This window comes from Thunnus maccoyii, chromosome 6, assembly GCF_910596095.1.
Source record: "Thunnus maccoyii chromosome 6, fThuMac1.1, whole genome shotgun sequence".
NCBI lineage: Eukaryota > Metazoa > Chordata > Actinopteri > Scombriformes > Scombridae > Thunnus > Thunnus maccoyii.
Genome location: NC_056538.1, coordinates 21,944,080 through 21,960,920, shown reverse-complemented (window position 1 = coordinate 21,960,920; position 16,841 = coordinate 21,944,080). Strand labels below are relative to the sequence as shown.

Here is a 16,841-nt window from a genome sequence, read left to right as displayed (position 1 = left end):
AAATGATTTGGGTAAAACAGAAAATAAGAGAGAAAAACACATGAACTCATGTTGCATTATCAGATTTTTTTATTATTTTCAAATATCAATATTAGGTGGCCTCAGCAATGCAGTATTAGTTTGGCTCAAATCTGCAGAGCTGTCACATTTTCCACATAAAGAATTCATCAAAACGTGTGTTTAGAGCAGTCATCACAAAGCACTGCTGAGTCAGATTTTGAAAGTGGCCACACTGGCTCACACTGGGTAAAATATGAGATATATAGAAATATTGCGTAGAGATACACTAAGCCAGTTTTTTTTAGCTCTTGTCCGATCATCAAAATATTATAGCTCGAGACATTTCATTCCTCACCCTCACAGGAAGCAGACACAGACAATCAGCAGGGCACACTGACGTACGAGGAGTTCTCCGTCTTCTACAAGATGATGTCTTTGAGACGGGATCTCTTCCTGCTGATGATGGCGTACAGTGACAGGAAGGACCACCTGACAGTGGAGGAGCTGGTCAACTTCCTGCACAACGAGCAGAAGGTAGGAGGTCACACTGATCTCGGGCTAGAGCCAATATAATGCTCAGTTTAGGGATGTTAAACCTGCCACATTTTTATGATGAGACGTGCAAACTACTTTCTCTCCATTTCAACAAAAAAAAGAGTCAAGGCTGATTATATTCCTGTTCTCCTCCTTTTTCTAACATGAAACTCCCTCTGTCTCAGCTGTCTGCCCACAGGACTCTGCTCCACTAAGCCAATTTATCACGCCTAAAATTGGTTTGTCTTTTTTGGAGCCCTTGTCTTGTTCTTTATAGTTTTTCTTTGTGTTTCTGACAATCTCTTTTCTCTCTCACACAGCAATGGTGTAATTTTTCATCATATTGTATTTCTAATCTCCAGCCTGCAATACTCTGTTTTAATACTGTTCACTGAATATGCTGCTTGTTTGACATTGCTGACAATTAATTTGATAGCAACACAAATTTATTTTAAAAAATGAGAAATCATTCTGACTTCATTCAGCTTCTATGCTGAAATTAAATTATTTATTTAATTGTTATTTGTTATATCACAAAGGGTCTAAGCAAGGTCTTTACATGTATTTTGTCATGTATATGTCATTATTGGCCACAAGCTATTCTGGAAACTACACATAAAATCAAATGCACTTTTACATAAAGCTAAGGACCTGCTACATAAGAATGCACTATATATTTTGTACTGCTCAATTAAACCTCTACACATTTGTCAAGGAATGTACAAAAGCTTAGTGATGATGATTTTGTTTATCTTTTTTCTCTGAAGATGGTCAATGTGACTCCAGAGTACGTTGCAGAAATCATTGACAAGTTTGAGTTGTCTGATGAGAATAAACAAAAAGGCGTCATGGGGATTGAAGGTAAGTTTCTCCCATTTTCTTTCATGTCTTTATTTTCACTTCCACTGGATTTTTTCCTCCTACAATTGTTTTCTTTTTAGGCTAAATCATTACCTCAGTCATTTCCTCTCCCTGCATCTGTCATGGCACACAATCAGGTGGAAACTCCCATCAATTACTCCATCATTTTGTTCGATTTTTTAAAATCTTTTTGGTCCTTAAATTCAAAATCAGGTAAAAATACATTTAACTTGATTTGAAGTTTATGTGGCTTATGACTGACATATTGGCCAGTACACAATAATCATACAATTCTGATAATAAGTGGCTGAGAAGATTAAAGAATGACCATAAATGCTCTGGGATTCTGTCTACGACAAGCGCTCATCTCTGAGTGTCATTTTGAGTAACTGAAGGGCTTAAAGGAGAAGAGGGAGTGAGGATTGAGGAGGGTAGCTGGAGTGAGAAAATTGAGAAGTCAGAATGAGGACGGGTGGAAAGTGACAGAAATGAGAGCAGATGAGAAGAGGAGGAGAGGTGAGACTAATCTTTCCGTCAGAGGCATGAAGACTAACACTGCATGTGTCTGGCTGATCAGACCAGTATGATGCCCTCCCTGCAGGCCTGAAATGTGTGTGTTTAAACATACATTGTGCTCAGATGTGACAGTAATGCACCCACAGATTCACATAAACATCTTTTTACAGCGTGATGAGCTGTTACCTACGGCATTTGTTCTCTGTGTGACTGTCTGTTCAGTATAGTTCAGTTGGGATTCATGTCGCACAGTGCACTGCTACAGTCGGGATTTAGCCATGATGATACCATGACGAGATTGCATGTCCAGTCTGATTACTGACTTCCCACAGCAAAAATCGTTACTATATTTGCATCATGTCTCCATTTTTTCCCAATTCTCCTCCAATCTTCTTCTTCGGCATTGACTGTCTGCTTCTTTTCCTTCCTCTGCTTTTTTGCTGATTTCTCCTGCCCTTAGTATTCATGTCTCATTTTTATATCTCCTCTCTGGTGAAAGGATGCTTTCTTACCTCTCATTCCTCTTCATCCAATACCATCTAAAAAAAAAAAGTTGGCTGTGTGAAATATACCCACCTGTACTGCAGCTTCAAACCACACCACTGTGGTTTCAATGTGCTTGGCTGTAAGTGATTCTTTGGTATTTTCCTGGACATCAGCCTGCCGATGAAGAGATCTTGTAGATGTCACTGTATAACTGTATTTCTCATGAAGAATGTGCTAAATCCAGATCCTGGCTCTTTTTGGAGCTGATATAAGGTGCATGTTATGATCTGGCTGGTAGTTGAAAATAGAAAAGATTTTGTGTTTCACCGTTCATTTTTGTTTTAAAACATTCAAAAATAGGTAACATTGGCTACTGTAAGGATACAGATATCAGTTTATGATAAGCAATATTTAAAATCCCTCATTGTGTTTTACCACAACTGAATTCTTAACTGCAATATTTGTTTGTTACTTAACAATACTAAGAGTTTAAAGCTGCGCTGGTGGCTCTGTGAGGCGCTGCACTTATGCACAACATTGCTTTGAACTAAATGCTGACATCAGCATACTAACATGCTTACCATGACAACACTTACATGCTGATGTTTAGCAGGTAAAAAGTTCACCATCTTTGTTTAGTCTATTAGCATGCCAGCATTTGCTAATTAGCACTAAACACAAAGTACATCTGATGCTGATGGGAATGTCATTAGTTTTGCAGGTATTTGGTCAAACCAAAGTATTGGACAAATTGAAATTTTGATCTGATGGTGCTACAGATGAAATGCAAAGTTAAGAGATCACCAAAGTTATTACAATTCCTCCTCAGGGGGACATGAATGTCATAGAGGTTCATCCGAAAATTGTTGAGACCTTTCACTCCAAACTACAAATGTCAACCTCATGTGGAGATAGAGGAAACATCAGCGGACCACCAAAATCATTAGGATGCATCATCTGGGGACCATGAATGTTTGTACAAAAGGGTTTTTTTTTTAAATTTTTGACCCCTCTGGGGGCACTAGAGAAAAAGTGGATGAAAGAGGATCAAAATGTATCCTTAGAGCACCACTAAGATATCTATACCAAATGAAATGGCAGTCCATCTGATAGCTGTCCAGGCACTTCAATAAAAAGGAAAAATGTCAACCTCATGGTGGCATTTGATAAAAACTCTGGGAATCACCAACATTAGTAGGATTGATCCTCTCAGAAGCATGAATGTCTGTTTAAAATTTCATGACAATCCATCCAACCATAATATTTCAGTTTTCAACAAAATGGTGGACCGACCTACCGCCTGTTGTGATTCTTCAGTATTTTTTCTCATATATTTGTATTTCCCTTCAGGTTTTACGAGTTTCATGCGCAGTCCAACATGTGACATTTTCAACCCTTTGCACCACGAGGTGAATCAAGACATGGAGCAGCCTCTGTGTAACTACTTCATCGCCTCCTCTCACAACACATATCTGACTGGAGACCAGCTTCTCTCTCATTCCAAGACCGACATGTACGCCTGGGTACTGCAGTCCGGCTGCCGCTGCGTGGAGGGTAAGCATACGTCTATATTTAAATACCATACCAGACTACTCTGACTGTGCATAGGTCTTTGTCATGGAAAACATTTAACATGTCACACTGGAAAAAACACAGGCATAAATAATGAAATTAATGATGACTGTATTCCATTTGACTGCTTCAGTTTCAGGGTCCATGCTGACTCACTGTGACACTTTCATAACTTACTGGGACACTTGAGTTGAACAGAACCATTGTTAAATGTATAAGTAACACCTATGCTTCCCTACTGTGAAACTCAAAACATCCATTATGAAAAAAGGCCTACTGTGCTTGGACTTGATGGTTTTTGTGAGTTCTTGTAATTGCAACACACAAACTTTAATCCCAAATGGCACTATTCAGTTTTGAGCTAAAATGGAATAAAACAACCAATATGAAGGATATTTTATGTTTTTTAGCAATAGATGTTTACTGCTTAGCAATTTGTAAGCATATATTTTGTTAATGCTATCAAGTTAAAACCCAATGCCCATTTTAGTGTGTTTATATTTAGTAATAATGTTTTAAACAAGCCCACAGATGCAGCAACACTGAAATGCAAAAAACCCCCACAATGTAGAAAAATCATACATATTCTATTGCCTGAACATTACTTATATTGACACTATTTTGTGTCCCAGAATGAATCAACACCAGTGTTTGTTAGTAGGACACAAAATTGCTGAGGATGAGAACTCTGATATCAAACCTAAATAAAATACACACATATACATTCGCTTTCTCATATTCAAAGATGAACAGTGAGAGGAGACAGAAAAGTTAAAAGAGTAACATGATTCTGAATGTCAGGATGAGAATAAGACACAAAATGTTTTCTATATTCATGCCTCTTCTCTTCTTTCTTTTCCTGCAGTGGACTGTTGGGATGGTCCTGATGGAGAGCCAATGGTCCAGCATGGCTACACTCTGACCTCCAAGATCACGTTCAAGTCTGTCATAGAGACCATAAATAAATATGCCTTCATAAATAACCAGTGAGTTGAAGCTCCCCACAGTGTATATGTGTGTGTGATTGGGTGTGAATGTTTGTGACATTTTATGGAGACTAGGCACTTACATTCTCCCATAAGTATTGTAGTGGGAGAAAAATGACATGGAGTGCCAAAAAAAGGCAATTTACTTATTTCTCCTTCAGTTTTTTTCAGATATAAATCTGACTGAAACATCATTTCTAGTTGACATTCAGTAAAGAAAATAATATTCTTTGCTTCAGGACAAACAGCACAACATTTCTCCACGGTTTATGGTGTTTACGTGCACCCGCAGATTGTATTATTGATTGTATATAGTCCTCTACTGTTTAATTGTGTTGCTTTATGTTCCAGTATGGAATGAGATAGCATCAACCCAGCCATAAAAGGCTTTTCCTCTCTAATTTAAAAAGCTGCAGAACTGCTGTATTTTTCCTTCTGGAACTAGTCCCAAACCAGCATTTCTCATGCTGCTATAATGAAAAATCTATGAATTTGATGCAAGGTTTCCCCACCAGGTTTAACAACATTTGCAACATTTAGACAGCCAGGTTGGTGTTTTTCAGAAAACACTGTGATTCCTGGCAGTAATTAGCACCTATTACTGAGCCATCTGCACAGTAGCATTTCCTCTGGCTCCCCTGAGGAGCCACTGTTTGTCTCTGCTGGGTCCAACAATACCCAAACAAAGTGGTGAATGATGCAGCTTCCTGCTGCCATATTGGCTCACTTTGAAGTCTTTTGCATCTTATGATGGCAGCAACTTCCTTATAAAACCACTTATTTTATTCAAAAGCACTGACAGTACTGGAGTAGTTACAAATTATGTAATTAAACCAGAGGTGCAAATATATTAGGCACTAGCTTGGAACTTTAACTACAACCAGATTAGATTGTGTGTCCTTTAAATTTCTCTCATCACCCTAACGTTTAATCGTTACGTTTTTTCAATTTTGTAGCATTGTGGCATGTAATCTATAGCTGTTGTTGGTCTTTAAGACATTTGGGAAATATGCTTCTTGGATTTCTTGCTGAAAGTTAGATGAGTAGATTGAGACCAGTCTACCTGTTTGGAAAATATGAAGCTACATTCAGCGGTGGGGTTAGTTTAGCTTAACACAAACCCCCATAGAACCACAACTTGACATTTTTACACTTGTCTACACACTGGTCATTGTATGAGTTGAATAAATTAGGTATAGCATGTTAATTATTGAGCTTAAGAGGTGGATGGAAGGCAGATTATTTAAAATCGTTGGATAGCACAAGGCTAGCTGTTTCTCCTGGCTGTAGTTTCATATTTAACAGACAGATGAGAAAATAAATAAAATATAAAATAAAATAAGTAAATTGTAATTAACTAAGACAGTTGGAGAGACACAACAACTTAACTAATTTAAGTGCATGGATGAAAACTTACCATGAAAACACTGTTAATGGCCACCACTTATGTGTCTTGACTTAACCTCATTTGACCCTTTTTGCATTTATTTTATAGAGTTGACTGTACGCTACAGGTACAACCATGTTTTACAAAGTTGTCTGAACTACTGATCTTTGTGTTCCACTGCAATTTAAATTTATTTAAAAACCATATGTTTAGTGTAGCCTCCTGAAAGCTAACATTCACACTTGCTAATTAGAAAATCCTGCACATTCTCACACACCTTCATAATTAGTAATCTGTAATAATGCTGAAAGCAAAAACAGATTAATAAACTGAACGTTCTGTGCGTTATCTTTCTCTCTTGCTTGTGTCTCCTGCTGCTGTTTTCGCCTTTTACATTCTGATAATATTTTATCATGGGTGCCACCTGTTAATATGATTAATGGCCTCTTGGCTGTATTGAAATGGAGGGAGTCTCTGCGCCCTCCCACATCACCGAGACACATACACACGCACACACACACCACACACACACACACACACACACACACACACACACACACACACACACACACACACACACACACACACACACACACACACACACATTACACAGCTCATTGAGCCACCTCACTGTTTCACCTGAGAGGAGCTCCAGGATGTCACTGTCTGTGAAATAAAATGACTTTGGATTTTACTGTCTTTGTTTTCTCTTTTTGTCTTTGGCAGAGGACCTGTTTCTTTGTGTGTGTGTGTGTGTGTGTGTGTGTGTGTGTGTGTTTTGTGGATCAGAGGTAGAGGTGAGAGCAGGGCTGTGTCCCCTGAGGGAGAGCTGTCAGTCTGACAAACGTGACATTTGAGCTGTGCTGCTGTGTGGCCACAAGTCATTACACCTTTTCTAAATGAAAACACAGATACACACACACACGCACACGCACACACACACACACGCATGGACAAACACACACCATGCCAAAGAGGTGAAGAGGTGTCTATTCAGCAGTATTTTTTATCATTTAACTCTTCTGTGTTCTTGAGAAATGGAAGTACAGTTTGAAATGTCATTCACACTCATGTCAGCAGATCAGTTTCACTTCAGTGCACTGACTGCATTCCAGACACATTTTATAACTGCTGACAGGTTTTATATCATTTATGGAAACCTGAATATGTCTTGTTTTTTCTTTCAGATACCCAGTAATTCTGTCCATAGAGAACCACTGTACCATCCAGCAGCAGAAGAAGATTGCTCAATATCTCCGAGAAATCTTTGCAGACAAACTGGACGTGGGAGATGCACTGAACAGAGACTCCAAGACATTACCCAGTCCTAACAGCCTGCAGGGCAAGATACTCATCAAAGTAAGAATACAAAACTGGCTTGCTAATAACAATGGATGGTTGGATGGATGGAGGGTGGATTGACAGGTTATATTTTGAATGAATAAATAAATATAGAGTATGCCTGGTCATTTAATGCACTTGAGAATGAAAGCCTCTGCATCACACTCTCTCAATTTCCTTCCTCTTAGTTCAGTGAAGAAAGTGGAGCGCTTGTTATCGCTACATATTTTGCTTCATGAGCGTCGCTGTACTGAGGACAGGGAATGGGAAAGGCGCTGCGAGGCAGCTAATTATTACCCATAAACAGATGAAGAGAAGAAAAAGGAGGAAAGGAGGACAAAACTAGGCCATCTTATTATAGAGATGAAAAGAGAGAAGGACGAGATGCTGGCATGTGATGACAGAGTGACAGATCTTTTCCAACATACAAGTGCACATACACAAACAGAGGTACAAAAACAGACAAAACCTGCATTTTAAATTTCTATTATCTGCACCAATTGTGCAATTAACTATGATTAAATTAATCTTTTAAAACATGCTGACATTCCATGAAAAATATATGCTGTGTTTCATCTCTGGCAGCATCACAAAGAATCTTATATTCCCCAAATACCTGGTTGAAATAACCGAGTGACTGAACAATATAAAACTTTACCACAAGACAGGCTGCAACAGCATCATTTTGTCTCTCCTAATTCTAACCTCATAACTTAGTAAGCTTTTAAAGCTTAGTACAAAGCTTCAATATGAAATGGTCCCCCAGTTAATAATAAATAATACATTTTCCATTAACTTGAAATTAAGGAACCACAGGTAGCACACATATTCAGCCATGAAAACACCCCCACAACTTCAGACAGAAAAGTTGCTCCAAAAGGTACAGGACTGTGGTCTGGTGTATTCTGTTGATTAAACTAGATACAAGGGGCACCTGCACACTGAATCAGAGCTCCCTTTTCTTAATTTGCAGTGTTTTGACCGACTACAGGTGTTCCTCAGGCAAATACCCACAGGAGGGAAATGAGGCACAAATATAGTCAAATGACCAGTGACACTACAATCATCTAATCACATTCACATGTGGCAAGACACTGTCACCATAAGAGAATAAAAACATTAATATGAAAGGTCATACAAATATAATAGAAGGTCTTGATCAAAATTGTGTGGAAATCTTCACTCATATTTAGAGACTGTCTTCCCAAGAAAAATGTCAGCATTAGCTGCTTGTTCAATTGTTCAATTGTTTATCTCATCACTGCGCCTGGCCAAGAAAAAGTCTGTCACATAAACCTAAATTGTTTTTTACACTTTGGTTTTTGTATGGATTAAACAAACAAAATAAGTATTAATTAGTGAACTTTGGACAGAGTGAGGGTAACTGTTTCCCGCTGTTTCCAGTCTTTATGCTAAGCTAAGCTAAATGACTGGTTGTGGGGTTTGCATTTAATGGACAGATATGAGTGTTATCGATCTAACTCTCTGCAAGACAGCAAATAAGCATTTTCCAAAACTAACTAACTCGAACTAATCCTTTAACCAAACATAGAGATGGCAGATCAGAAATCAGTCAAATGTCATTTTGGAAAGCTTTTATGGGTTGTTTTGAAAGGCACTGACAAAGAACCTTTTGTCATTTATGAATGAGGACTTTTATAGGTGTCATACCTTGTGATGTTTGAATTTACCAGCACAAAGATTACATATAATATTAGCTCTGCTCTTTCAGTCATCTGATAATTTTAAAAGTCAAAAGCAGATGTTAAAAGTTTCTATTCATCGACATGGCACACTTAATGTTTCTCAAAAGATACTGTATATCGTCTAGCCCCACAAGCGTATCTTGTTGCAGTACCTACTGTTGTCATGAATTCTCAAAAGGCAGGACAAGTGTGCATCAAGATGATCAGTGACAGAGTTTGATATGATCATACTAAAAAAAAAAAAAAAAAAAACAGCTGAGAGAGAGAGAGAGGAGAGAGAGACAGAGAGAGAGAGAGAGAGAGAGACAGAGAGAGAGAGCTTCTGGATGTGCAAGAGCTTTTAGTATTTATTGGATTTTTTTTATAAGAACCAGATAAAATTGACTTTATCTGTAATGTGAAGAAAGCCTGCATTGTTCCCCTGGAGAAAGGGAACTCCGGCTTTGTCCCTCCCCAGCCAGATGTCTAAAAAGTGAAAGAACATTATTGATTTTCTATAAAGCCCTTTGCACCTCTCTAACAGTTTTCCTCCATCTCTCCTCCCCCTCTCTGCCCTCTCAAACGAGGGCAGAGAGGGGGAGGAGAGATGGGGACCTCTCTCCATTCCCCAGAGGAGCGAGAGACCGGAGAGTCACAAGACAATAAAGAAAACGGTGTAAGGGTTTTTGACAATCACAAAAAGAAGGGAGAGGGGATAGACTACATGTGGCGGCAGTTAAAGCGAGGCCGGTGATGTCAGCCGCCAGTGAGAGACTCAATGTACTGTAGGAAGCTTGGAGTCTGCCATTGATTTTGAAGCTTAGAAAATCTCAACTCCCACTCACACGTCAGAATGGCTCACTAATGGGCTTCCACTCTGCTGAAAGAGCTGCTCAGGGAGCTTCTCAGAGAATCAGCAACTGATTGTACATGTTGTGTGTTTGTGTGTGCAGGAGTGTGTGTTTTGTGCCTTCATGTGCGCTTATATGTGGCATAAATGGCTTTCACTCTTCCTATATAAACTGGGAAAGGAGCCACATAAAGAGTTTTGAGAGAGGCTACCTTAATGTGTCTGTGAAACATATTGCATTCTGCAGTGTTATTCCTGGACTATCTTAAGGGTGCAACCTGTGTGGGCGTTCTTGTGTATACAAAGTGTAAAAAGAGACGAGAGAAGGATCATACTGCATATGTGCACGGGTCAAATGTATATTTACCACTCTCCTTCCGTCTCTTTGTCTGCCCTCTCTCTATCCAGGGGAAGCGTCTACCTGCCTATCTGTCTGCGGACGCTGAGGAAGGGGAAGTGTCCGATGATGACAGCGCTGATGAAATTGAGGACGACTTCAAGCTAAAGAGCAGTAATGTAAGATAGATAGGGGAGAGCTTTGTTAATTGTTTGTTAAATGGGATATAACATATACATTTCCAGGTCTATATTTTTATTCTGGGGCTCTACAGGAATAACCTGCATGATTTACAGTTTAAAACTCCTTAATTAGACCAGCTCCAATGCAATCCAATGGGTGACATCACATCTCACTACATCCATCTTTATATACAGTCTATACAGTAGACCTCTGACTGGCTCCGGAGGCTATGTAAACAAACAATGGTAATCGGACTTCACTTCTTTTTCCTGTTCTTTACTTGAAATCTAAAATTCTCAAATACACCTGTACATGCACAAGCTGAAATCATGTTTCACTCATGCTATATGTGCATAACCACAACCCAAAGCATATTTTTACACTATGTCTATTTTCCTCCATTTTACATTCGTTACCTCAGTGACTGTGAGTTGAGTTCTGAGCAGTGACCCTCACTCAACACTGTGCCTGAATGCCTCCTGCGTAGACAAACAAGTGGAGCATTTGCTTCTGCTGCTGCTCTGCTATGCCTCCTGCGTAGACATGGTGGAAGTGTGTTAGCAAGTACACTAAGTTACTCTAAAAGAACTTTAACCATTTGAATCAGACAGCGAAGTAGCTGTGAAATCCCTATTTTTCTCCTGTCACAGAGACCTCTGCCCCATGCTTCTACATGCCACTCAAACCAGAAGAGTGGCAAAAAGATTTAAATGAATGAATGTATGCTTCAGTTAATGAAAATGACACTTTGATTAATAAAACAGTTATTGTAGAAGAAATTGAGAATACTATAGGGTGTTTTTCAAATCTTAATCTTTTTACCTTTAATCTTAATTTTTTACCTTTAAAATATTTTATTATCAAAATAAAGAAATAAAATAATCCTTGCTTGCTGTCTGTCTGGGCAGCTTCCTTGTTTGGCTCTATTCTAAGTCTGTTAATTTTTAAAAAGGCAGAAAAAACAGAAAAACTGAACTAATATTAGAGAATCAAACCCTTTCTCTATGCATATGCACCACAAAGAGAAGTTAGGTAATGGGATCTTAATGGTATTGTGTTTGGGGTAATGAGTTCACTAATTGGGCTGTAATGTTGTTACTTGTAACGTTTTATTGATCATCATTGCAGTAATGTTTTGGGATAATCAATGCTTAATGGTGCAGCTATAAGTATGAAGCCAAAGCAAGCGTAAAAATAATTAGAACTTGCTGTTTATTTGAATTGATAAACAATACAGCAACATGTAAATCTATACTACAGTAGTGCCAGGGTTCTCCTCATCATATTTAAAGCAGGAATACACTCCAGTCATTTTCCTGGTTCACTTGTGTGACTGAGTATGGCATCATTCTTCCACATTTAGCTAGAGGCATGAGGCCACAGATGCCACTTTGGATGATCATTGCTATTTTAAAACGGTGGTGGCAGGTTTCCACTGATGAGAGGTTTTCTATCGAGCTCATTAAACCAGATAGAGATAAGCATAACTTTGGCTGTACAGTAAGCTTTCACAGCAGTTGATATCAATGCACTAATATTGTGATAAGAAAATGACACATAATGTTGTCAGTACTCCAAGATTATGGGTCTTCCACCAATGGCTCAGGCCACCATATACAAGCTATGCAGTCTTCAGAAGGCCTGTAAAATTCTTTGACTCCCAGACATCTTGTTGCGGGCCTTCAAGTGGCTCCCCTCTGGTTGATGTCAACCGTAGTCCGTTCTATACATCCCAACTTGTACCTGAAACAGTTTAGACCTGCAAATGTAGATATGTTGATGTCGAGGCAAGAAAAGTAATAGCTTCCACAATTTGAACACTTGTGGCACCTGCAGGCAGTGAGTGTTACAGCTCACTATGGCTTTGTTAAATATCACTCTTTGTTTACTATATAGTGCACCATATTTACCTGCCGCCATTTTTTTGAGTGTCCAAATTCTGAGTGTGAAATTCATGAAATGTACGGTGCCCTTCAAAATTCCCCCAAGGGAATGAAAAAAAACAGTATTTTTGCTTAATGGTGCAAAAATACTGCTAACAATCCCACAATGCAATGTGTCACATTTTATATGTGAAAATTACCTTGTGAGACTGTCAGTGATTACACAAAATGACAATGATTTTATGAAACCTGTGCCTGTTTATATATGTTTACACGTTATTGAACATTTTGCAATTTAAACAAATAAACTTTTAATTTTGTCCTTGTCTAAACATCTGTAAAGAAGGCATCAAATTAAGTTTTTTCAGCACTCAGACTCAGAGCAGTGTAAATTCTGTACTCTTCACAATATATAGTAGAAAAAAAATATTATACAGGCACACATACAGATGTGTGCCTGTAGATGGCACACATCTGTATGTCTACATCTGCACTTCTATTCTATTAGTTTTCTTGTGCTTTTTGAGCCGATACTGCACGTGTCACTGCTGGCGCTGTGGCTCTGCAATTTGTTAATATTACCTGGGCCTTGTTTCAGGGGTTTTGCATCACTGACACTGTGTGTCCTTGTTCCAAGATAGCAATACTCTCCATCATCTCCTGTCCATAAATATGTCCTTGCACCTTTATTGAAATGACCTCCATGTGTCTCTTGCTTCCTTGCCTTTCTCTAACTCTACTCTCATTTGCTTTCACACAGGGTAATGGTCATCACCAGGTGGAGTCTCACATCAGAAAGAAACTGGACTCTCTGCTGAAGGAATCTCGCATCGGAGACAAGGAAGATACGGACAGTTTCAGCATCAGAGCCCTGCTCCGAGCCACGCACCAGGGCCTGCAGAAGAACCTGCGGCAGGTACAGCCCCAAGGCGATGTGTAGAGATGCATATGCAGCAGAGTAATACACATCAACAGATGAAGAGAAGAAAGAGAGGAGAGGGGGGATAAAAACTAGGCCATGGTATTAGTCATGGAGGGAAAAAATAAAGACCAGTTACTACACCACCCACAGGTCAAACACACCCTCTGAACACACAAACAATGCACAGACAAGCAGCACCTCCTCAGGCCACTCTGCAGGGACTGCCCTATTTCCACATGCATGGGCGGTGTTTCATCTAAAACATGTCAAAACAGACCTAAAGTGATGAGAAACTAAATGTCTGCAGTGTTACTTAATATTTAATTTCCCTGCTTGTATCTTGTGCTATTTTTAGAAGCTTCAGTTTCCTGACAGCCGTTTCCCAACACCCACAGTGGGTGGTGTGTATCAGGGTTTCCTATTCTGTTTCTTCTACTCCTGCTTTGCTGGTGATTCCCTTTACCTCATTCTGTCTCCACAGCTTTTTCTGTCATGCTCTTCCTTACTATAATTTGTCTTCTTTCTCCGTCTCTCCTTTTCTTATGTCTCCCCCACTCTCCTTTTCAGCTGTGCTGTGGTTTATTGGCTGATGTCTGTTGCAGACCCTCCAGCTACTGAGCTTTCTGGTTTAAGTGACTCACTGGGTGCTAATGTGGATGTTATTAGATTCACACCAAATGCTCCACACACGAGTGTAAACAAGCACACACAAATACACATGTAAAAGAGTCTCTGAGTGTGTTCTCCTTGTATCTAGAGCTCCAAAGGGGTACTGAAGAAATCCCAGAGCAGATCCTTCATCACGACGCTCAAACAGAAGGTGAGGTGCATCGAAAGAGAGGATGCTATTTTTTGCTTGATTTTTGATCTATTTGTGGGTTCTCAAATGGGAAATTTGTGTTCGGCTTCAGATTGGTTGGTAATGAAATAATTTGATACTTCAAACCACAGGGATAACAGACCTTGAGGAAGTTTCCTTCTTCAGACATTTTTTATTGGACAATATTTTACACATTCTTTACTCATCTGAACTGATTCACTGTTTCTCTCTGCTGAACAGTCAGACAGAACTCTGTCACAATTTACTGTTACATTCTCAATCAGCTAAATGACCATGACAGAACAGAGTAGAGCCAACGGTGCTGGAAACATCACAAAATATTACAAGTAGAGGATAGCAATGACATCTCAATGATGCCCAATGTTCACTTAGTGTGTCAGGGCTCTTAAAAGACCACTGTACAGCAAGGTGTATGTAATAAACTGCCCATTAAGTATATTTTTCAAACAATAGAGACAAGGGTGTGATATCTTTGTAAGATTAAGAGAGCGATTAGTGTCACTAATGGGAAGCGAAACAGAAACCTGCCTCCATAAAGTCACAGATAGAAAATTTAGATATATTGCACCTTTTGTAGAGTTATCTTCAGTCAGCAGGGTCATAATTAAGACTGCTATATTTAACTTGCAATTCCACACAGCTGATCAATGCAGAGAATGCATGTGTTATGCACATTCTGTGAATTATACATGTGGATCAAAAGCATGTGTTGTCCTGATTTAGATCTCCTCTAAGGTATGTTTGTCCTCCAGAAACCTGCTAGCGGTGTAGACCCAGGGAGAAATGCTTATAGTGCATCTGATCAAGATGGTTTCTAGTCCCTCGGGTTCTCTTTTGTGATACAGTTAGCATCAAGCCAATATATTATTCATTTTAGGTTTTTTTTTAATTTGGTAAAAAATGGGTTTGTGCATCAATGTTGTATGAATGGTTATTTGGTTTTGTTTTCTCTCTACATATTCTAATTTCTCAGTCTAGTTATTCCCCACTCTCCACTGACTCTCTTCCTCTATCAATTTGCTTCTCTTTTACCTTTCATTGTGCACTGTGTCCCCTCCTCTGTTTACCCGCTTACATCTCCTCTTCATTCTTTTATGCCTCTGTCTTTGCACATTATGCATCCTCCCACGTGTGTGTGTGTGTGTGTGTGTGTGTATATGTGTGCATGCATGGGTGCATGTAATCTGCTGGCAAGCAGCCTAAACCCTGTAATTACTGCGACCCTCATCCTCTTCTCAACTCCACTTTAGCTCTAATAGAGATGTTGCTTCTCTTGAAGAAGAATACACTTCACAAAATACACACTCACTAGAATTACATAAGCTATACCTAAAACACCCACCGACATGCATAAACTCACAAACTGCTACTACAATAACAACACTATGAATCACACATCTATGAAACACATACAATTTGTGAAAAACACACTATCAGCAACCTCTGCCCACTAAAGAACCCATATACTGCAAGTTTGTGTGTGGGTGGTATCATGTATGATGTGTATTGAACACATTTATCAGAACTGAACTTGAGAGTAACCTGCAACAAGAATATAAACACTGTTTTTCTGCTTTTCAATGTGCCAAAAATAGAAAAATAGAACAAAATAGTAAAGCAATCTGTCTTTGCAGTGCTACTTCTGTGTTTGTTAATATAGTCATGTATGTGTCTGTTCATTGTCCAGAGGCACTCCAAATCCAGGCTGACATGCCAAAGTGTGGACAAGGAGGAGGACAGTCAGGAGAGGTCTGGGAGGGAAGTCGGAGGACAGTTCAACAGGTGACCTTTGACCTACCTCACCACAACACTGACACTCCCTGACAAATGAGAGCTTTGATAGTTGCTGACTGCTGGGAGCGTTAAACAATTCAAAGCATCAGTAGTGCCATGCATACAGCTAAAGCTTGCTCAGTAATCTTTTATGTTTGAGTGAGGAAAATAATTCTTGACTTCAAGCCTATAGCCACCACTTATAGGGAAGGAGGAGAAGACTGGTTTTGACTTCTTCTCCTTTCATGTAAAATCTATAATCTGTCAGATAAAAGACATCAGGAAAGTCAACAATCATTACTTCTATACTTTTCTTTAAGTCCTAGGCTACGTTCACTCTGCAAATCTTGCTTAATTATGCAATTATGACTTCATGCTCAGACCAGATTTTTTATTTTTTTCTGTTCACATGATATTTTTTATTGTAGAAAATCACTTTCCTGAAATGACTCACAAGTGCAAAAGACCAAAGACAGAACACCTGTGATGAGTGAAATTGAGGCTATGACTAGAGGCATTGCATATGGTGTCGTCACGAAGCTCCACTGGCTCATAGCTTGGTGTATTGTATAAATATGTCTGAAAAGAACATGTTATTGCTTCTTTTGTTAAAGATTCACATTCTTTAAAGGTAGTTTTAGTCTTTGTTTTGATATTAAAGACATTTTCCTGTCATCGGTGGTG

At 39.1% G+C, this 16,841-nt stretch overlaps 1 protein-coding gene across 1 annotated transcript in view; it reads left to right on the top strand.

Annotated features, from left to right (window-relative positions):
* plch1 (phospholipase C, eta 1) overlaps positions 1-16,841 on the top strand; it is a 57,799-nt gene that overhangs the window by 28,563 nt on the left and 12,395 nt on the right. The window contains exons 5-13 of the mRNA XM_042413151.1: positions 364-534; positions 1,302-1,395; positions 3,748-3,951; positions 4,835-4,955; positions 7,530-7,701; positions 10,627-10,734; positions 13,382-13,537; positions 14,301-14,363; positions 16,072-16,166. Coding sequence (XP_042269085.1) covers positions 364-534; positions 1,302-1,395; positions 3,748-3,951; positions 4,835-4,955; positions 7,530-7,701; positions 10,627-10,734; positions 13,382-13,537; positions 14,301-14,363; positions 16,072-16,166 — 1,184 coding nt within the window. The remainder of the gene's footprint in view (positions 1-363; positions 535-1,301; positions 1,396-3,747; positions 3,952-4,834; positions 4,956-7,529; positions 7,702-10,626; positions 10,735-13,381; positions 13,538-14,300; positions 14,364-16,071; positions 16,167-16,841) is intronic.